The 24,173-nt window shown below is 37.3% G+C and overlaps 1 protein-coding gene across 1 annotated transcript; it reads right to left on the bottom strand.

Annotated features, from left to right (window-relative positions):
- Positions 1 to 386: 386 nt before the first annotated feature.
- On the bottom strand, positions 387 to 22,685 carry LOC128985857 (uncharacterized). The gene is made up of 16 exons (XM_054405802.1): positions 22,576 to 22,685; positions 20,574 to 20,787; positions 19,650 to 19,805; positions 18,166 to 18,372; positions 16,755 to 16,931; positions 16,246 to 16,354; positions 14,089 to 14,194; positions 12,373 to 12,395; positions 7,347 to 7,442; positions 6,768 to 6,863; positions 5,979 to 6,115; positions 5,158 to 5,353; positions 4,762 to 4,978; positions 3,349 to 3,561; positions 2,029 to 2,159; positions 387 to 1,457 (listed from the first exon to the last, which is right to left on the bottom strand). Exons 2-16 carry the CDS (start codon positions 20,659 to 20,661, stop codon positions 1,205 to 1,207), a joined length of 2,205 nt encoding a protein of 734 aa, XP_054261777.1. The 5' UTR covers positions 20,662 to 20,787; positions 22,576 to 22,685; the 3' UTR covers positions 387 to 1,204.
- Between the last annotated feature and the right edge of the window lie 1,488 nt (positions 22,686 to 24,173).

Raw genomic sequence — 24,173 nt, 5'->3', positions numbered from 1 at the left:
ATTTAAGCAGTACTTATCCAGAAACTAAGCCTTTTATTTTGGCCACTTTTGGCGGAATTCATTTGCCTCAGTTTGTGAGCTATCAATTGAGATTGGGTGAAATGAGAAAAATGGTAAGTTACCAGTAGGCCTACCTATTGAAAACTCTTAGCCTTAGAGGTATTTTTTCCTACCTCAAAATAAGAGCTAATTTAGACGTACCTCTCTTATACATACAAATACACTACCGATAAGGCCTTATTCGGCTTTAACGAGCCAAAATAGCGAGTTTCTAATATTTTGACAAATAATTTTGAATACTATCTTATTTAGGAAAAAAATTTTGTTAGTAACACATTACATCCAGAAATATCTTTCGATAGAGGGGTAAGAATCAAAACACAAAATTGTAACACAGAATAAAAAAGTATTTAATGAAAATACAGTAACATATGATAGTTTATGCCATCGCTAAATATGCTAATATTCAAAACCAAACCAAAACTGTGTTATGAACACTTAAAAATACAATGTGTCTGCGGAAGGATTAACACATTTCCACAAGTATGAGCCAGTGAAATTTAAAAAAAGGAAAGCCATTGTTTTCAATTTATGATTTTGGCAAAATATATTCAAGGACCAGCTAAAAATATATTTTACACTGAAAGTAAAGTAAATAAGTTTTCATCCCCTTTTTGTGTAAGGGATTTTCAACGTAGTAGCTTCAATATTATTTGAGTATAAAACGATTTCTTTTCCAAAATATGACAGTAATGAGTAATACCAATTGTTATTCTCACCGACTCATTTTACAAATAAATAAAAAGTAAAACTACAAACACTACCTAACTAAAAAGGTCTAAACTGGAAAAATTCAATTTTAGGCCTTGGTTCGGAAAATTAGGCCTATAGGATCTTGGAAAAAAACAAAGATATTTTGTAACGAAACAAAATTGCAAAACTCAATACAAGACTAGTCAATACACAAGTAATCATATAAAAAAATCAAACATATAAAAAACAGTTGAATATGGTTTTATCCTGAAGGAAACCACACAATAGAAATCCTGAACACATTCACTTAAACCTGAATAAAACTGATCTTAATGAAAGAGAACACTTTATTCTCATTTTGGAATACTTCAATGTGCACTTATAAAACTAAACATTTTACAAAGAGAACACTTTGGTCACATACCACTGTGCACTTAGGAAAAGTCCTATTTTACTCAAGTTGGGTGATGGTGATGAAGATCGGAATGATCTGGTGGCAACAATCAGAAGGTCGGTAAAGTTGAGCCATGTCTATGTTGATGCTGAAGTCATCTCGTAAACACAATGGTTGACCTTGCTTGAGTGTGTCCACGTGAGTCGTACGACTGTAAGACAACTTACGGAACGGACTCACTCTCTGTTTCAGTTGGAAAAGGTACTCGAACTTGTCTGCCTTCTCTCTAGAGCCAACGTAGACCACGCAACTGAAATGATAAATTGTTTCTTATCGTTAATTGTTGAGGTGTTATTTCTTAATGTTGTTTATTGGTAAAGAGATTATTGATGTTAAGAAAAGACTACATTTTGTACAAGATATCTTCACCAAATACGATATGTAGAGACATAGAATTAGCCTCATTATTTCAAGGTCATACTATCAAGGTGTGACTTTGTCATTTCAAGCTCACAGATCACTTAGCCACTTGAAGAAAGTCAGTGATGTTTATCTGATAAAAAAAAACTTAAAATCCGTGAATTATTTGTTGTTGTTAGTTTTTGATTAAGATTTAACAAAGCCAATAAAATCCACATTTATATGACATTGGCAGGGCACATTAGCCACTTGAGGTTTAATAGTCTATTCTGGCATTAAAAAATGGCATGAAAACATTTAAAATAAATTGGTTCAGTTTCAAACCTTTCAAAGATTTCAAAATATTCTACTTCTCCTGACAAAATGAACAAGCTCATAGTTCTTTCTCAAATTTAAACTATAGTTTATATTTTAAAATTCACAGACATGTGGTCAAATAAATATGGTCGGATGGAACTTACCCTTTCATAATCCTTTTGAAGGTATCAACATTGAACACCACATGAAACACTTCATTGTGAGCGGATTGAATCCAATCGTGGACGACAAAACCTGAACCTCCGATGATGCCACTGATGGGTACAAGAAGCTCCTGCAAAGGTGCATTGTAAACGTAAATAAACGGTATCAGCATTCTGACACATACTTTCTCCCATAAGTTTGTCAACAACCTTTATCATGTGTAAGCGGTGAGAGTAAATATACGGAAATGGGATTTGTACAATTTTGTTCAGAACTTAAAGGTATATAACATGTTAAATTTTGATCAAAATTGTTCTGGCCGTTTTTGGGAAAATCCGATTTTTCTGTTATTTAAAGGGGGTTTTTTGGAAAAATGACATAATTTACAATAACTTTTGAACCAAAATTTTTACAGAAATTATATTTGTACCATTTTGTTCAGAATATAAAGGACTATGACAGACAACATTTTTATCAAAATTGTTCGGGCCATTTTTGGGAAAATCCTATTTTTCCGTTTTTTTATGGGGTTTTATGGGAAAATCCCTATTAAAAATAAAAATTTCTAAAAAAATTTAAAAAAACTATCAAAATTGTAAGGACTATAACATACTATGTTAAATCAAACCCGTATTTTTTTCTAAAATCCTATTTGTCGTTATTTTATGGGTTTTTTATGGGAAAATAACATATTTGACCATAACTTTTGAACCGTAATTTTTACAGATATGGGATTTGTACCATTGTATTCAGAATTTAAAGGGCTACAACATACTAAATTTTTATCAAAATCGTTCGGGCCATTTTTGAGAAAATCCGATTTTTCCGATTTTTTATGGGTTTTTATGGGAAAATCCCCATTAAAAATCAAAATTTCGAAAAAATGAAAAAAACGCCTGGAGATACCATAAATTAGAACCTACATACCAAATTTCATCGAAATCGGACCACAGGTGTTGTCTCTAGCTCTGTACACATCCAGACACACAGACACACACACACACACACACACACACACACACAGACATCACTTCGAAAACCACTTTTTTGGGTCCAGGGGGACCCAAAACAAATATATCCACTCAAAACTCAAACTCGAAAATTTTGACGAAAACAATACTTTCTCCATATACTATGGTATAGGGGGAGAAAGTAAAAGTTAAGAACTGTTATGTTAGACTTAGTATTAGGCGTGCTAACCCAGCAGACAACCAAGAGAGCGTAGGCACATTCCCTGTGTGGTACAAATTTGTAATTTGTATTTTTAATTTAGAAAAAAGTGCTTTATTATTTAATTTTATAGTAATATGTTAACGCACCTGAGTAGCGCCTGTGATCAGTTTGTCCGGATGGCTACTCTGCAGGTGAACCACCAGTTCAGGCTTGTAGCCTTTCCAGCTGCAGGCGTCCACAATGCAGGCGTAGTGGCGGAACCCGCAGCCGTCTTCATGCGCCTGTTTGTCATTGAGTTTCAACATCATTGTGCAGCCGGTCACCGTGTTCTTGCAAGGGTACATCAGTTTCTCTGCCACCTGAAAAATCACATTTGAAATATAATAGTGTGGTTTTAAAATAGTTGAAAAACGTAGGAACAGAAGACTGCAAGCACAGACTTGCAGTCTATTTTGGGAAACATTTTTGATCAAGTGTAATTGTTAGGCTTGTGTTTTTAGTTTTTTTTTTTTTTTATAAACAGTTTTATTATTTTATTTACCTACAGGAAATAACGGTAAATAAAATCAAGGTATATAAACAAAGGACTTACTGCTATACATTTGACAAACAATATCAAGTAGGTAGTAAATCAGATTTTTAACAAATTTGAAATTTTCAGAGTTATTAAATTGTTATTATATTTTACTCTACACTGTTTTATCATAGGCTGAGGCTCTTCGACTAAACATACGGTATTTAAGTATGATAAAATGGTAGGGAGAATAAATATTATTTCATATTCTAGCCTTCAAAGAATTCATCTAAGGTTTTGCCCTAAAAAGATTTTATTGGTTGGAAATGTGTCACCAATGGAATTTACAGCTTAACTGAATGATTCAAACTGGTCTTAAACTCAGTTATAATCAATTAACTAACAAGTAATTGAAAAATCTAATGTGTAAACAGGAGTAAAATTAATCAATAGCTTACCATAAAGTATGTCCAGAAAAACACTTAAATTGCAGATTTTTTTTAAATAGGCCTAATTCAGAAAGTTCTGAGCTAGTTTGATAGCAACATAAAGACAAGTTTACTCTAGTCACTAAACAGATGGTTGATCGTTTCACAATCAGCTGATAGTATTAAAGACAGTGCCTTGGCAAATAATTATTGGGTGATGTTTAAATTCAAAGGCCCTAATTAAAGTTTTAAGTTCAGTATTTTTAAGTTATCTTTTTTCTTAGCATTTTAACAGTCAAGAATGCAGAAAAATCTTGCAAAAGTTTACTTACTTACTTAAGCGTTTCAAAAATAGGTCCTCTTTTTTTAAGTTTATTGGTGTAAAAAAACTATGTGTATTTATTTTCTTCTAAAACTAGGAGTGACATATTACATAGTGTAGTGTATCATCTAATACACTTGCCAAACATGTTTGGACAAAATAAAACTGTTTTTCTAGATGTCTAACTGATAGAATATGACATTGCCAAATAGGAAGTTTTACAGATTTTTGTGGATATTAATATTTTTCATTGGACATTTGTAAGGCTAAATTTATCAGAATAGTATTCACCAACCTTCTCCATTACACTATTGCGGTCGCCTGGCAGACGTGATCGACACATGGGACACAACGTGAGACGAGGATGACAGTTCTGACACAAGATGTGGCCTTTCATACACTGGTAGATGGGAGGAGTAGCGTGGTCTAGACACACTGGACATTCCAACAGAGCTACCAGTGATTGGTTTAGTTCTGGCAGTGTCATGGGCACCTCACTGCTACCACTAGACCTGTACACGACACAAGGTTCACAAATGTGACAAAAACAAAATGTCAAGTGTTATTTGTGTGACCTATTTTCCTGTACTAATGAGCACCTGGGCTCTGATTTTCTCAGTTGAACTAGCTAAACTCCATCTCTTAATTATTTGCTAAAACCTTACGTACAAGTAATCTGACAGTAACTTACTGCGGCTTGTCCACCCGAGGCGCTGGAGGGATGGCAGCACTGGTAGGTTGGAGGGGTGATGCCCTGGTGGGAAGGGGGAGAGGGGAGGGGGAGGGGCTGCGGCTGGAAGGTACAATGTCAGGACTGTCCGGCAGTGCGGGGCGCTCTGGGGTCTCCACAACAATCACGTCGTCATTGGACTGTTCCATCGGCTCTCCTGAAAAAAAAATATGTTAATAAATTATCCCACCTAATAGCATTTAATCTAGGTTATGGGAAAGAGCTAACCCACCTGGTAAAGGACATAAGGGACAATTCTTTGTCATTCAATTGCAGACAGTCTTATGACTGACCTGTTCCCACTTATGTTTAGGAGTTACACTCCCTCATGCCTATAGTTTAATAAAACCTTTTCTTTATGGGAAATCTGAATACTACAGCCTACTGTTTATCAGGGATTCTACAAGTTCAAGAATTCTCATAAGTAGACAATTTAAGATTTTGTCATGAGATTGGAAGCATCTTTTAAACTTTGCATTCCTGTATCTACATGGGTCTCAGAGGCATAAGCATGGAATGAATCCGAGGAAAGCAATCTTTCAATCTGTCAATCTTTAACATCAACACCCCAAACATAAACCCACAACCCAACATTTGCTCTGCAAGCCGTTATACTAGAAAACTTTCAAGAAAGATTTTGTGTCTTTTACAATCATTGAAAACAGCCTTGTACTATTCTTACGACACAATGTGAGACATAAATGTGGTATAGTTAAGTAACTGTGTACATTGTGGTAGTTAACCACGTTGGAAATGAATAAATATCAATGTAATATACACACCAGGTTCTACAGGGTCCAAGTAAGAGTTGATCTCGCTGATGATGGAGTGAGCGTGACGATCTATGATGTCAGCTGTGCTACTACTTTGCTGGTCCAACAAAGAGCTTCGCTCCAGCGGCACAGTGACTGGCGGAGATCTGCACATTACATTTAACAATTCTTCGGTGATAACGATGGTGTTACAATCATGGAACATATTCATGACAACATTGTGATAAATGTATGTTACACCAAATTTATGTTTACTAAAGCTAGCACTGCTTTTATATTGGTAACCATATAATTTTAAACCTATACAGTATGAACTTTGGGGGGGGGGGGGTTGAAAGGTAGTGAAATTGTAAACTATATGCTTGATGAGTTTTGTTCAAGGAAAGGCTCTCTAGGCCAGGATTTTGAATCGTAGAATGAGGAGGATAGCAGCTGGCTTGCCTTGAAAAAGTGTAGGTAGGCCATAAAACATACAGAAGAGACACTGTGCACATAATATTTCGTCCCCTGAGGGACTGGGGAAAAGAACACCCAGGGGACAAAATAAGCTAGCTGCTATCCTCCTTATTCCATAAGCTTCATAAACTTGTGTTGCTGGCATTTAAATTTTTATTTTTTTTCATTGGCCTAGTTCATTTATTACGTATCACTATCTCATGTTTTTAAATATGTTGAACAGACCAGATAAAATATCACCCTTCATCTACTCAAATTTACCAACACAAATTTCTTATTAGAATCAAACTCATCCCCTGCAGTCTCCTATTTATTCAATACCTTTTCTGGTATTTGTCTTACCTTGGGTTTTCACTAGACTGTGAGGATGATGGGTAGTTAAACAAGAAGTTTCCGACCAGATCACAATAATCGTCAAGAGACGGAGTATTTCTAACACTGAAACAAATGCCAAATATTATATTTCACAGCCATTATGGAACTTGTTACTATACACAACGATTTGGTCAGTTGTGAAAAGTAGGTAATGCTTTAAAAAGCAGTTACAGCACTTCTTACACAAGGTTTCATTGTTTCTTGGTTCAATGATCAAGTGCCTTTTATAATCCCTAATGTTAAAAAAGTTATTAATATAGTTTGTACACTCTCTATAACTCAAAGGGGCATGTTATAATTTATACTTGCACCATAAAGTCAAAAACTACAATGTTTGCAGTCTCAGAGGGTCAAAATCCCATTGAGTCAAATAATAAAGTCACTGCTGAAAAACGTAGTCTCTGTTAAAGCAATTGACACATTGAGATTTTGATCTGATGCAACAGCAGTTTTAATAAGACGAAATATGATAAATTACACAATTTTACACCAGTAAAAATATAACTAAAACAAAATACCTAAATGTAAAACTGACGGTTGATTTACCTGGCAGATATAGATGATGAGGGCAATGAAGATGGTTGTATCAGGGAAGCTGTTTCATTGGCAGGACCATCTGAGTACCTTGGTACCTCCAGAAATCTGTTGAAAAGTACACTTATATTATTGCTTTCATACAATAATGGCAAGATTACGTGTTTAACACGTTGGGTGCTGATGACGGGAATTCCCGCCATTGCTTAACATTGAAATAAATGCAATTTTCATGTTCAAACATGTCAAGGGCACTTTAAGTGTTAAAGGACTTTTTAAGATTGTTAGTAGCCTTTTTAGATTGAAAAATGTATCAAACTATCGACCAATATCTGTGCTCCCTGATATCTCTAAGATGTATGAAAAAGCAGTATACATTCAATTTTCCAAATTTTTAGAACAATTTAATCTTTTATATGATAATCAGCATGGATTTCGGAATGGAAGATCGGTTGTGAGTGCTGCTGTATCTTTTATTGAAACTGTAATTGAGTCGGTTGACAAGGGAAATGTACAACTGGTATTTTTATGGACCTATCTATGACATTCGACAGTGTTAGGCATTCTACTCTACTTGAAAAACTTCAAAGACTAGGAGTAGCAAAACAAACTCTTAATTGATTTACGTCATATCTCACTGAAAGATCTCAATACGTAGAAATAACTCACTTGACAAATTACAATATAATTATTAAATCATGCTCAACTTATAAGCCAATAGTTTTCGGGGTGCCACAAGGCTCAATATTAGGGCCCCTGCTTTTTTTGTGCTATCTATGTGGAATGAAAGATTCTTTAATATATAATAAAAATTCAACACTATGTCTGTATGCTGATGACTCGAATTTGGTAATATCATCCAACTCAATAGAGCAAACAGAAATGTTCGCTTATGTAGAATTGGAAAGTATTGGAAATTGTCTTAATAACCACAACTTGATGATGAATTTACAAAAAAACTAAATTTATAAATTTTAAGCCAAAACAAAATAGACAGAAGGAGCAACAACAATAAGCTATAACTTACAAAATATTGATGAATAAATTAGTACAAATTTTTTGGGTTTAACACTAGATCAGCACTTGAATTGGGATAAACATGTCCAGAAATTTTAAGTAAAATTAATTCCGGAATTCATGCTTTATCAAGTATGTCTTTTTACTGTGATTTAAAAACTTTAAAAAATATATATTTTGCACATGTGCATTACATATCACGTTTGGCATAGCACTCTACGGCTCAACAAAAATATGTAATCTAGATAGCATTTTAAAGGAGCAAAAAAGAGCGGTTAGAATCATGCTTAAGCTGCAGCGTGATGAGTCAGCTAAAGAGCATTTTAAGGATCTAAAAATCTTAACTGTTTACGGGCAGTATATATATGAATCAATAATAATTGCAAAAAAACAAGAAGTATATTCGGAACCAAAAGAAAAATCCCATTCTTATAATTTAAGAAATAAGAACGAAAATGTACAACCACACAGGACTAAATTTTTTGAAAAGAAATCATCCTATGCAGGTAATAGATTTTTTAAATTTATTCCAAAAAATATTAAAAAAGAAACAGATCCAAACAAATTTTAAAAAAATTAGGGATGGACGGGTCCCGAAATTTCGGGAATTTTTCGGGAAAAAAATATTCCCGATTATCGGGACGGGATTACATTTGACTTGGGAATTTTTCGGGACGGGATTTGGTCCGATCGTCGGCGATTTTTCCGCTTCGCGAGTGCCGATAACGCCGTTATTGCGAGCGATAGGTCCGCGAACGCAGGAGACGAAGTCATACCGACGATCGCGCCGTGACCGCGGAGTCCTACCGGCGATCGCGCCGTGACCGCGAGTCATACCGACGATCGCGCCGTGACCGCGAGTCATGACGACGATCGCGCCGTGACCGCGGAGTCATGCTGACGATCGAGCCGTGATCGCGAGTCATACCGACGATCGCGCCGTGACCGTGAGTCTTACCGACGATAACCCCGTGACCGCGGAGTCATACCGACGATCGCACCGTGACCGCGAGTCATACCGACGATCGCGCCGTGACCGCGAGTCATGACGACGATCGCGCCGTGACCGCGAGTCATGACGACGATCGCGCCGTGACCGCGGAGTCATGCTGACGATCGAGCCGTGATCGCGAGTCATACCGACGATCGCGCCGTGACCGTGAGTCATACCGATGATAACCCCGTGACCGCGGAGTCATACCGACGATCGCACCGTGACCACGAGTCATACCGACGATCGCGCCGTGACAGCGAGTCATGACGACGATCGCGCCGTGACCGCGAGTAATGACGACAATCGCGCCGTGACCGCGGAGTCATGCTGACGATCGAGCCGTGATCGCGAGTCATACCGACGATCGCGCCGTGACCGTGAGTCATACCGATGATAACCCCGTGACCGCGGAGTCATACCGACGATCGCACCGTGACCACGAGTCATACCGACGATCGCGCCGTGACAGCGAGTCATGACGACGATCGCGCCGTGACCGCGAGTCATGACGACAATCGCGCCGTGACCGCGGAGTCATGCTGAAGATCGAGCCGTGATCGCGAGTCATACCGACGATCGCGCCGTGACCGCGAGTCATGACGACGATCGCGCCGTGACCGCGGAGTCATGCTGACGATCGAGCCGTGATCGCGAGTCATACCGACGATCGCGCCGTGACCGTGAGTCTTACCGACGATAACCCCGTGACCGCGGAGTCATACCGACGATCGCACCGTGACCGCGAGTCATACCGACGATCGCGCCGTGACCGCGAGTCATGACGACGATCGCGCCGTGACCGCGAGTCATGACGACGATCGCGCCGTGACCGCGGAGTCATGCTGACGATCGAGCCGTGATCGCGAGTCATACCGACGATCGCGCCGTGACCGTGAGTCATACCGATGATAACCCCGTGACCGCGGAGTCATACCGACGATCGCACCGTGACCACGAGTCATACCGACGATCGCGCCGTGACAGCGAGTCATGACGACGATCGCGCCGTGACCGCGAGTCATGACGACAATCGCGCCGTGACCGCGGAGTCATGCTGACGATCGAGCCGTGATCGCGAGTCATACCGACGATCGCGCCGTGACCGTGAGTCATACCGATGATAACCCCGTGACCGCGGAGTCATACCGACGATCGCACCGTGACCACGAGTCATACCGACGATCGCGCCGTGACAGCGAGTCATGACGACGATCGCGCCGTGACCGCGAGTCATGACGACAATCGCGCCGTGACCGCGGAGTCATGCTGACGATCGGGCCGTGATCGCGAGTCATACCGACGATCGCGCCGTGACCGTGAGTCTTACCGACGATAACCCCGTGACCGCGGAGTCATACCGACGATCGCACCGTGACCGCGAGTCATACCGACGATCGCGCCGTGACCGCGAGTCATGACGACGATCGCGCCATGACCGCGAGTCATGACGACGATCGCGCCGTGACCGCGGAGTCATACCGACGATCGCGCCGTGACCGCGAGTCATACCGACGATCGCGCCGTGATCGCGAGTCATGACGACGATCGCGCCGTGACCGTGAGTCATACAGACGATCACCCCGTGACCCGCGAGTCAAAAGGTACTATAGGTACCTGTAAATTGTTACCCATTTTTTGGTTTATATAGATCAGTGCCACAAATGGTAAAAATTGATTTAGTATGTCTTTTTTGGTAACTGCAATACAGTACTTTCTTTTTATGCACAGAAAAAAATCCCGTCCCGTCCCGTCCCGAAAATCGGGAAGGAAATAAAAATCCCGTCCCGTCCCGTCCCGAACTAAAAATTCAATCCCGTCCATCCCTAAAAAAAATATTGAAAGAGTTTTTAATAAATTTAGCAATTTATTGTTTTGACGATTTTTTTACCTCCCTCAGTTGCTATGATAGTTGAAATTATCTTACTAGATTTGTAAAATGTATTTGTTGTTTTTATAACCATTACTCATGTTTTGCTGTTTTTTATCCTGTTGAACTATTTTGACACTATTTTTATTGTAATTATTTTGACACTATTTATTGTACAATGTACATAAAAACAAATAACATATGAGTAATATTTGGGTTAAAACAACTTTGAAATAAAGATATTTATTGAATTGAAGTTACACCGGCGTACTGTACGTCCCAAACGTCCAGAACGTCCAGTACGCGGTCTTTCCACACCGCCCAGCAACGTACCAAACGTAACCTCACTTGCTGTATTTATTTTACCGGTGCAAGGATATCTTTTCCGCAGGTTCCTTAGTGTGGAACCGTGTTTACTGTTCCATGGATGATCGAACTGAGTGATAGTGATAGTGATGACTTAGTATTATTACACTTGTTAACAAAAAAGAAATAAATGGATTCATCACATTAATGCAAACGGAAGAGTTTTGGAGAAAACCGTAATTTGATGCGTGATCCATGCTCCAGCTGGATATAACTTAGATAGATTTAGAACATATTTTCGATTAACTCCAGATTAAATGTAATGTAAATAGTAAATACTTTTTTACTAAGGCAAACATTATGACCATATAACCCTTTCTTGCAAATAACCTCTCAGATCAGTTTGAAGAAGTATTGTCAAACACAAGTACCAAAATCATGACGTGGGAGCGGAGCGCGTGGTTTTAAGTGTTCACAGCGTATGCACTAGGCCATGGATGTTTGAGAAAAATAGCTCCCCGAGGAATGCACTGAAAGCCGTCTCAGACGTCCAGAACGTCCTGGACGTGCGGTGTGAACGGTCTCATTTGATAGCATGGGAAGCATTTAGTTTAAACAAAAACGTACCAAACGTGTTGGACGCTGGTGTGAAAAGGCCTTTAAGCTAACCTTGTGTCAATAAATGGGATTAATTGTATAATTTTGTAACTAGGCCTAACTTGAGTTTTTTTAACTAAAGAGTTTTTACCAATACTAATCTACATTAATGGAACACACATAAAAATTGTGGTATATTATTAATACAACAAACCAAAATTGAAACACAACTTAAATGAAATATTAAACAAGCTTACCTAACATATTTCCTTCTTCTGGGCTAAAACAGATCATAAATTGCATTAATTTTCATTACACTCAGTCTAATAGATTTGTTTTAATGTGTACTAGATAAAATTGATAAAAAAAACAGAAGATAAGCATCTAAGTACAGTAGTCGCAGCTAGTCTGGGCGCGCGGCCGCGCTAGGGCGGGGGGCGTAGAGGGGAGTGTTTATTGCTCATTTCCAAAAACATCTGGCCCACACGGCTCTCTGGGGTTGTTCAGCGAGGCTGTGGGGGTGAGCGAGTCGTTACTCTCAGCACGGCTAGTACACAAGGGTCCGCGCGCCCAGACTAGCTGCGACTACTGTAAGTGTAGGAATTGAACCAGGTAACCACTTCCTTTGTCCCACATATTACATGCAAAGGAGAAGTCTATGTTGACAAGCAACTGCAAAGTTAAATAGTTTTTAGTTGTTCTATCTATAGACAGTCAAATATCGTTGCAAGGTCACATGAGCAATCCAATGGTGATTGCAGTGAAGAGAGTGCAAGGGTTAGGCTTAAGCTTATAAGATGCTACCATTAAGGTACCGTGGTTGGTCTAGCTAAGCAGGGTGTCCAACGTTCCATCAAAATAAAATTAAAGGACAATTCTAGGTTTTCCAGGTTCAAAATTTCCAGGGCAAAGCTTGACGATCAAATACGCAAAACTTACTTCTTTATTTACACCTGCAAGTACAATTCAAAACCCTTTGGTGAATTAATTCTGTGATGATTTATTAATTTTTTAAGATAGCAGCAATATCGGTGATCTTATTTTTCGATCAAGGCAAAATTTGTGAGGATTTCCAGCAATCGCGGCAACATCCTTGATGATATCCGGCGATTCAGAAACTGTGTGGTGAATTTAGGTAATCGCGGCAAACACCTCTGGTTATTTCCCACGAATGCAGAAATAAGTGTGATATGATAATATAATTTGCCACAACCAAGGCAACACCCGTGGTGAGTTTTCACAATCCATGGTCAATACTTGCAATCGTGGCAAAATCGGTGATAATTTCTCTAGATCACGGTAACACACGTTACGCCTATAATGTCTTTCGATTGCGACAACATCCGTTTATCTTCACAATGATCATCTCAACTCCTTAGATTATTTCTCTTCATTGCTGCATAACTGTGATAGAATACCAAAATAGTAACAAATTCTGGATTTTTTTTTGCGATCACGGCCAAATCTGAGATCATCTTTGCAATCACAGCAAAATTCACGATGATATCCGGTTATCCGATTAATATCAGTGATGATTGCCCATTATTGTGGCAAACCCTGTGATATTTCTTGCGATCGCAGCAATGTCTGCTAAATGCTATAGTTTCCCGCAATGGTGACTTGTAACCATCCCAAAACCAAAAAAATTGGCTACTTCGGGCAGATTTTTCTATGATTATTCAAACATTTAAATTTCCTGGTTCTTTACCAAATTCAAAGATTTTTTTCACTTTTATGAACATTTTGGTTCAATTCCCGAATTCCAGGACGACTGGACACTCTGCTGAGTTAACACTGAAAGAAAATATTGAATGAGCAAGTAATGTTCATACTGCTTTTGCAGTCATTGAAGTGGTATAAAATCAAAAAACTAGAAGAACATACCTGTAAAATGCTTGTTAAATCACACCTTCAGTACCTCAGCTTACCTACTGTTTACTCTTTAAACTACACATGTTGGGTAGAATACTTACAGGAGTTGTGCCAGTTGAACACATTTCATCAAACTGTCTCAGGATAGAAGAACTGTTGGTTGACGACTGGCTGTTACGTGTAGGAATGTATTGTGGAGCGTTGGTTCTGAAATTACAGGACAATAACTGAACCAGAGATACAAATGGAGGCAGCACAGAGTGAAAGAATTGCAATATGTTGACCAGCTTTTATAATGGGGGCTGAAGTACATTGTCTTTGTATAACTAAACTAGGGGATAGCGAGTACACACATAAAGCCATGAGCCAATGAGCAGATTCCCCCAGTTGGTACCAAATTGAAGTGTCAGTGCTACCTCCAGTTATATTCCTTTCCTAGCTCAGTGAGGACAGTGTGTAAATATTAGGGTGAATAGAATTTTTTTGCTTAAAAAATAACTTTATGTTGATGTCTATCCAATAATATATACGGTTAGGTTTGTTGAAAACGTTAGATGAAGTTTCCACTTCCAAACACTAAAAATTGAATTACAGATTGTTTTGTATAAATTGTTATTTAGTTTGTCAAAATACCTCGTTATTTTTTATTACCAAATTTCAAGTTTTTTTTTTATTTTTTATTACTATTTCAAACTATTAAATAACAATAATTTCAATACATGAGTTATTTTGAGTTTTATTTCTGAAAAACTCCAATTATAATTTAACAATGTAGCAATTAAGGAGCAATTGCAGATATTTTCTATCAGAATTAGTAAATACCCCCGCCGCAGCAAACATACAGACTTAGCGAATTTCTATTTGCCTAATTGGATTTAAACTAAAATGTCTCCTTAAAAATATCACATTTATTCCCTATTTAAACAGAATTAGTTTAATGAGTACTTAGGTTTGCTGCAACAGGGAGGGTAAAAAAGTTTTTTTTAATGTAAAATGTTAAAAGGTACTGTGGTTTAATAAGAAATTAATGTACTTTCCAAATTTGATCAAAATATGTTCATAAACAAGCAAACTACAACAGTTGACTTATCCTCCATAAGAATAACATGGGAATTTTAAAATTAAAATTTTTTTGAATTTTCTTCGTAACAATTAGGCGCATAATAACGCTTCAATATACTAAATTATTTGTTTTTTAAGCTCTACAAAATGGTTTAAAAATAAACTGTGAAATTTTGTGTTTTTAGGGTCAAAAATGGGAAAACCCTATTTTTACCCCATAAAACCCCCCATAAACCCCCGTTCCCATAGTCCGATCATGCTGGTTCGCGAACTCATTCAAGTTTATCCCGCCTTACACCTTCAAACCAAATTTTATCAAAATCGGAAAAAAATTACTCAAGTTATCGTGCGGATGGACACATATATATATACAGAGTGTCCCGGAACTCTCTACTAATATTTTAGGGCATTGATCCAGGGTAAGAAACGTACCTAAATATCATATTCAAATTGTCCGGAAGTCCTTAGTTACTCACACAGCTGCCATTTTGTTTTTTCAGTTATTATTTTTTTTCTAAAGAACCGTTAAACATACGAAATGGAAACTTTGCACAAACATTTATGACAACTAGACAAAGCTACAAAAAAATTATGAAGATTTTTCAAATTCGTAAAACAAAATGGCGGCCATTTAAAATTTTCTTTCTTAAATAACTCAAAAACCAGTGATTTTACAAAAATTTTAAATGGCCACCATTTTGTTTTATGAATTTGAAAAATCGTGATAATTATTTGGTAGCCGCCAAATACAATACAATACAAAAAAACAACTATTTGTACAAATTGAGAGGAAATGAACACAGCTTTGATTGAGGCAAGCATTGTAGCAAAAATAATAAAATATGTAAACAAGCATATTAGCAAGTTATTATACCATCTGGTGCGAACCAAGTCCTATGTGTTCGCCTGCCCTCTACTTAAAATTATTGTTACCTACATTCACTGGTTTTTTTTTATTACTAGATATTTTACTTTTTACAGTTGATCTTTTATGATTCTCTAGTAGCCTATTAGCTTGTGTGTTAGGTACTTCATCTCCTGAGGACAACATAATAGCCTACTCAAGATCCCAAAACGTTATGAAAACTTGTTTTTAGTTATTGTGATGTAAGATTTCTACAATAATCCCTAGAATAACATAAACCAAAAATTAACTTGAAGCGAGGAATAAATGTAAACAAATAAATTAAACAAACCGAGAGGAGTAGAAGGAGCTGTGAGTAGTTTCCGGTGTGTTCGGAAGTACTGCATCTTGCAGACTAAAGCTGGAGGACACTACTGGGGGCGGAGGCGCAGCGGCAGAGTCTAAAATAGATCTTCATTTAGGCAAAATCAGGTTATTAGTTTTTTGTATCAAGGGATTGTAGGCACATTTCTATCTAAACTTGGCGAGTCGGAGGCTTTTTCCTCAAGTAAGTAACTATTTAAGACAATAATAACCAAGGACATGTGTACGTATGTAGGTCAAATTTAATAAAAGCTTACTGGATATCTAGGAGAATACTGTACCAGATTTAGACTATTATAAAATAAAGGTAGACCTTGATCTCCTTCCAGTGCAGACTTTACCCCAGATAATGTGACTTTACCAGATACCTAGTGGTTATATAGGTAATCAAGATTTTACAATACTAGCCTATGTAAATTAGTAGGCTTTTTCTGTTTATAAATTGTCAATAATTCAATAAATCTGCATCCCTCTCACCTCTGTTAGATATGGTGGGGTTTGAATCGTTGGGGATATTGAACCTCTTCAACTTGTAGGAGGAAGAGGAAGGCCTGATAGCGTTGGTTTGCCAGATGTCCCTCATGTTGCAGAAACTCTTGGGTCGGATCAAGTACTCTCCGGGAGGAAACCGCTCAGGCGATGTGCTGCTTCGGTCTGATGACAAAAGCAACATTTACATTTCCAAACATAAAAATTGATACCGTAAAATTAAGAAAAGAAATTCTCACTAAAAAGTTTAACTGTTGAGAAAAATTAGTAAGGCTTATAAACAGTAACAAGGGGGATGAGCTACAGGTACACAGTTAGGATTCACTTTACTCATCAGTCAGTGTAAGTCTTACCAAACTATGGAGGATCCAATAGGCAAATGTTGATTCGCCTAGATATTCGCATATTGAGTCTGATGATGATTGGAGTGTCCAATCATAATTGATCACCACTTACCATCTTTTAGCGAATTTCCCATATAGGGAATAAGCTATTACCGTAGGTCTCATGGTAAGACCTAGACCCGGGACCGATTTACTTTTTCGTTTTGAGGTCCCCAGAGGCCAAAAACACCATCCGTTCAAATTCATATATATATATATATATATTTATATATGTGTCCGTTAGCGCGATAACTCGAGCAAAATTGATCCGATTTTGATGAAATTTGGTACAAACGTGTAAACCTACATTTATTCGAACGAGTTCGCGAACCAGCATAATCGGACCATGGGATCAGGGGTTTATGGGGGGTTTTATGGGGTAAAAATGGGGTTTTCTCATTTTTGTCCCTAATAACTTTAAATTTCTAAATTTCTCTCTAGACCATTTTGAAGAGCTTAAAAAAACAAATAATTTAGTATATTGAAGTTTTTTTGAATGTTCATTGACTACAAAAAAATTTAAAAAATTGTAAATTTAAAATTCCCATGTTATTCTTATGGAGAATAATAAACTGTTCTAGTTTGCTTGTTTATGGATATATTTTAATCAAATTTGGCAATTTGGCTTATTTCATACTAAGCTATCAATATTTCAATTGAAAAAACACACCTCAACATCTTCCCCGTAGCAGCAAACCTAACTACTCACTAAAATTAATGTTATTTAAATAGGAAATAAATCTGAAAATTTATAGGGAATATTTTAGTAGAAATCAAGCCGGGTAAATGGAAATTCGCTTAGTATGCAGGTTTGCTGCGACGGGGGTATTTTAATATTTACTGTCTTCCTTGTGAGTAACAACAGTATAAATGAAATATATGTTTTTAGTGTCATAAGATGTTTCTTTTATTTACTTTCCGTAAATTTAATAACACATACAATGCTAATCAAGAAGAAATTTAAAAAATATTTTTTAAGTGTTGGCCTAATAATGAATTGGTAACAGATTACTCACTGTCGGTTATTTGCACACTCATCGAGCTGTTGGAAGAGATGAGTGTGTCAACGCTGTCGAAGATGACGGAGGCAGCAGACGATGTGGCAGATCGTTTACGCCGTACCACGTCCTGTGTTGACTGTGTGGAGGGACCCTCCCCCTCTGGCGATGGGCGCGATATTGGTGACAGAGTCACACGCAGAGGAGTCACTGGGGGTGTTGCTCCTGCAAAGTGAATAAAAATTAAAGCCGTACAAACATACATACAATGTATAGCAAATTTGTAAATACATCCATTGGTTAAAGTTGTTGGTTTTTCATGTGAAAAATACTTAACCTATAAATTTATAAACGTCTACATAGAGTGTTGGCAGGCCTATAGGCTATATGAATTGGTTTCTCAAACACCCAAGCTAATTTATTGGAAAGGAATATAATTGAATGTAAGTACTTCTCTACTGCACTAAAATGACTGATAGTACACCCTAGATAGTTAATTAAGCATCGCATATGTAGATTTATCTTGCTCTTGACCGAAGTCGACCAGAATATTTATATCAAAGAATGGGATTAGGGGGGCCTATTAGTTTTTTGCCAAAGTTTTACTCCGTTCACAGACTTTGGGCGGTTTGAGGGGAACTTCCCCACTACTTTTATACACCCATGCACATTAAGATACTTGAAAAACGTTCCCAGTTTGTGGCGGCACTGAAGAAGCTCTACTTTGAGCAGATGGTCTCGGCTGGCGTGTCCTAGACCTACTGTTTCTTTGCGCGTTTGCTAATGCGTGTATGCCAGAGTATGTAAATGAGTTTTATTTTAGTTTTTTTTGTTAAAATTGGCATGTCTTTTCTTCTTTTCTGAGAAAATGTACTTATATTGTTAAATATGTTTATGTTTAGTTAGATTGAGTAATCCCATTGCATTATTATTTCTATACATTTATGAATGTCAGGTTAAGTGTAAGAAAGGGCCATGTGGCCCAAACTTTGCCTGAAAAAAATAAACAAATTGCATTCATTCATACTTTTTTCCTTATGTTATATAAGGCACAGCTGATTGGTGTTTTTACAATCTCAGCTGTATCATTTTAAGTAGAGGGATAAATTTCTTCTAAAACCGCCTAATTTTGTGAACGGTGTATGGTCACAACATCAATACAGATGTTTAAACATAAACAAAACAGAGCTACCAAAACAAACTTTCTCATTAAAATTTTCAACTAACCACATTGTTATTTTATGACAACTTTTTTTTATTAACTGTCAACAATGTAGCTACATGCTTGATCATCATAATAGGCCTAGAGTAGATCTTTGATAGCAAATTTTCTTGGATTGTCAAAATAGACTTGTTGTCAAGATAGACTTTTAATCGAGGTTTGCAATAACTTTTGATTAAGGATAGCCCAATATAAAGTCAAAGGTATTTGAATATGACTCGTGTTATCAATGTGACTTTCTAGGGCCTTGTTATCGAGGTTCAAATGTAGGCCTACTTACGTAAACTGCCAATAGAGTTCTCAGTCGGAGCCACATTTCCAGCTGGACCGGATTGGCTACCAGATGAAGTTGAGGGTCCTGCATTACCATTCGTTGATTCCGACTGATAAATATTTGTAAAAGTTATTTGTATAGGAACTTCATTGTCGTTAGTTTCTGAAACAGACAAATCCACGAGATGTTAGCAGTATTATTTGATTTACTTAATTTACCAACTAAACAGTTACCGGCATATGTAAAGTCTTATTTTATTGAACCTAACCTAAGTTGCAGGATTGTACAACATTTATCAAATAGCATGGTGTTATAATTTAACAAGAATAACACAGCCATCATCTGTTGTAACTTTTAAATTATGCCTTTGTTTGTTTTGAGTAATAATCTAGTAGGCCAGCTTATGTTTTATCATAGACTAAGCAACACAACACAAGTAGACTCCTCATCCCATTGTAAATTTTGAAGCTTGTTTTTCGTGTCTAGTTCATGTACGTTTACACTGATCGCTGGGGTAGAGGAAATTTTGTTTCTATTATTTTAGGGTTATTTTCAAGATGTGTGCTTTACTTTGGTTATATAACTAGGAGACCAGTTATTGTTTATGATTATATCATTTTAGTTGGTTAAATGAGGTTTTGAATTACTGAAATAACAAGAAACAAATTGTAAACAAAACAAGAACTCTACAGTTGGACGTACAGGACTAACAATAAAATTGGCTTCAGCTGTTCAATAAGGATGACGGATCTACTAAGTTAAGGGAGTATAGTAGGCCTATGTTTTATCTATGGTTTTACCAACAAAGAAAATAGGCTACTGTAGGCTATTAAAATTACAATAGCTCAAACTTAGTTAAAATATAAATAGGCCTACTGTGCTCACTTAGTCGACCCACAAGAACAGTTGAAAAAACATAGCTCCACTTACCTGATTCCGAGTCAGAGCTGAATGAGGGACGAATGGGAAAACGGTTAGGATTAGACTTATGTCGAGAGGGTCTCTCTGGTCTTTCCATCCTCAAGGCTATCCACTTCTCAATTGTAACACACTAGGCTGCTGAATATTGGTATAAATTAATTCAGTAGGCCTAGTTGTTGAGATTCAGTAGTTTAGTAACTTAGTTTCTGTAGCCTTAAGTTACCTGTAACCAAAAGATGCCATTTCAGTTTTTTCAAAATTTTTGTTCATTTTGTGATGCCTTACTTTCATTAAGTAAATAACATGATAACTTATCATGTGCCTCTGCCTTACCAAACCAAAGTTCACAACATAAACACTTTATACTAAATTATTTGTTTTTTTAAGCTCTTTAAAAAGGTCTGGAGAAAAATTGATAAATTTTGTGTTTTAAGGGTACGGTAACAAAATTAGAAAACCCCATTTTTACCCCATAAAACCCCCCGTTGCCATGGGCCGTTCATGCTGTTTCGTGAACTCATTCAAGTTTATCCCGCCTTACACCTTCAAACCAAATTTTATCAAAATCGGACAAAAATTACTCAAGATATCGTGCGGATGGACACATATATATATATATCTAAATATATCTAAAGGCAAAGCCCTCACTAACTGACTGACTGACTGACTGACTGACTGACTCACTCACTCATCACTAATTCTCCAACACTGCAAACCTTTATTTCAAGAGCTTGGCATCCTGACAGTCTATAGGAACTATGTGTTGAGCTCCCTCCTCTACGTAAAAAGGAATTTAGCTGATTTTCAAATAAGAGGGCAACTTCACGGTCACAATCTGAGAAACAACAACCTGATCTCTATTCCCAGATGCCGCACTTCTAAAGTGAAGGACAGTTTCCCACTACTGGCTTGTAAGATGTTTAATAGACTGCCTGAGAACATTAAGAACCTGGATCCGAAACTGTTCAAAAAGAAGTTAAAGTCGTGGTGTTGCCAACAGAGCTTTTATTCCTTGGATGATTACTACAAAGCCCAGTTAGTTTTTTGTAATATTTTTTATGCCGCCTGACACTCAAGCTAATTAATAATAATTATATGTTGAAGTATTTTTTATTTGTAAGTTTTATGATATTTGTATCATTACTGACGCGACCTATCCAGAAATGGTCAACGGTCAAGAGGATGGTAATTATGGTAAGATAAGTTAGCCTACCTAGTCTAGTATTAGAACTGTTAGAAAAGTAACTTAAGTCACTCCCATCATGACATATGGTGTAAACATATTGCCAGATAAAACTTTTACTCTACGCAGAGGATACGCGTAAGTTAAGTTACAGTTAAGAAGAAATGGCATTCAAAGCAAAATATTTTACAAAAAGTTTAAGTTACCGATGGGATTTGAACCAGGAACCTCCTGCATATCAGCCGAGCACTCTATCCAATACACCTCGAACACCGATGGGTGTAGGCTACATTGTATCGTTGTGGTAGGCCTACAGTGTAGATGTTCCAGGCCCAACAACCCAGTGACGTCACTGCCGGACGCGAAGGCCTATCCTCTGTGTTTCTGATAGACCTAACCCAGACCTAGGCCTGACTTACTCAATAGGCTATCTAAAAATACAGACCCTTCATGTTTACATAATATTAAGACTAGGCTAGGCTATAAGGTAAGGTTGGGACAAATTGACTTGGCAATAAGCAATACGCAATGGTAAACTAACCCCACCTTTAAACTAGCCAGAATTATGACTAGGTAACTTAGACCTAGGCCTAAGTTAAGCAGTAAATTTTAAGTTTATGCCTTCCAGAAAATGGCAGCACGACAAGGTTACATTAACCTTCTATGACTATGATATTAAATATTTATATGTACCACTTTCACACAACTCTAAGCCTAAGTTACCTAATGTAAAAATGACCGAACATTGTAATAATGATACACCAAAACCTAACAACAAAATATTAAGGTTTAATTTTATGGAGAACTAACTTATCACTCAAAACAAACCAAATTCCAATTCCACTCCACAAGTTCCACTCAATATCAAAGTCCAGTAACAGTTAGTTGTGATGATGAATATTGTGGTCGTGGTGTGGATGTCTCGATGTCTGTTGTTAGTAGTTGTTTGTTACTTCACTACAGAGCTAACACAACAATAAAATACCGTTACTGTTACACTGTTACTTACCACAGTAACAGTAACAGTAGTAAGTAAGTAAGAACGAACCAACAACAAAACTGTTTCCTTCAATCCTTCCTTCCTGCTTCCTGGTTTGGTTATCTCTCTCTGACAGTGTTGCCAATCCAAAATGGCCCAATTACCCCCTCCAGAGCAAAGAATTACCCGCTTTTTCTCAAAATTACCCTCAACAAACCAAAAATTCCCTTTTAACACTCTTGCCTGTCTCTAAAAGTAACGAATACAAATCCTGATAAATTAGTTTTGAGTAATCCCACAAATTAAGATGTAAAGAACTAAATATAGGACTTGAGACTTGTAATTAACCTTCATAATGAAATTTTCAATCTTACTGACCTTAAAAAAATAATTACATTAAGTTACTTAGGCCTACAATGATTTGGTTTTTTTTATGATAGCCTATGTGATATAATTATTTAGTAAATGAGAAAGTACTGTTAAAAATTTAATTTTTTATTAGTTTTAGGGAGAAAATATAGTTATTATAACCAATCAATATTATTATTCCCCTGTTTTATGTTTTTCATCCTCTTTAGAAGTAGACTAGAGACTAGACTATATAGTTCGGCCGCTTAGAAAACGACCTGCGCGCTAATGCTAAACCAATGCTGGAGGAGGTCGCTTTCTAAGCGGCCGAACTATAGTACATACGGTATTTTCCTTCCACCATGGTATCAGCCTAAGGGACTTTGTTTTATCTATGGTATCAGACATTAAATTAAGGAAGGCCAGGCAACCAAAAGTTTTTCCACTCCAATCCAAAAGAAAAGACTACAAACAACCGTACTGACTGAAACTGAAACTGAACCGAACCGACCGACTGAACGCTGTAGCCTACAAGCCTACTAGTGACTGAGTGAGAACTGAACCAAACTGATGAAGGTTAAGAGAAGTAGTGTAAAACAATAAAAAGTCTATGAAATTACTTTAATTAAAAAAAAAACACAGGGAAATATTTTTAGTTTAGTGAAATATAAAAGTAATAATACGAAAAACAAATAATATTTGATCAGTTGTCATTTACCCGCTTTTTACCCGCCTATTTGCCATTACCCGCAGCATTACCCCCAGGTAACTAAATTACCCGCTTTTCGGGTAATTACCCGCTTTTTGGCAACACTGCTCTCTGAGCAAGGCCCCACTAGAAAAAATCTGAGTCTGGTCTCTCTCTCACACTCTCTGACTCTCTCTCTCTCTCTCTCTCTCTCTCTCTCTCTCTCAAAAAGAATCGTGATAATTTGTTTTCCTTTTTTTGTATATTATACTAAAGCCTGGTTTGCACGGGTAGAGTTGTTGGTAGTGTAGAGTTTATAGTAGAGCTACTTTCTTGTCCACTCTACCGATTTTAAGCAAGCGACTGTTCACACATAGTAGAGTGTTGATGATAGTTTGTGAACTGTTTGTT

The sequence above is a fragment of the Macrosteles quadrilineatus genome, unplaced genomic scaffold (assembly GCF_028750875.1).
Source record: "Macrosteles quadrilineatus isolate MER2022 unplaced genomic scaffold, UCM_ALF_1.0 Scaffold_2__2_contigs__length_208266976, whole genome shotgun sequence".
In the NCBI taxonomy this organism is placed as follows: domain Eukaryota; kingdom Metazoa; phylum Arthropoda; class Insecta; order Hemiptera; family Cicadellidae; genus Macrosteles; species Macrosteles quadrilineatus.
This window is presented reverse-complemented; position numbering and strand designations above follow the sequence as displayed.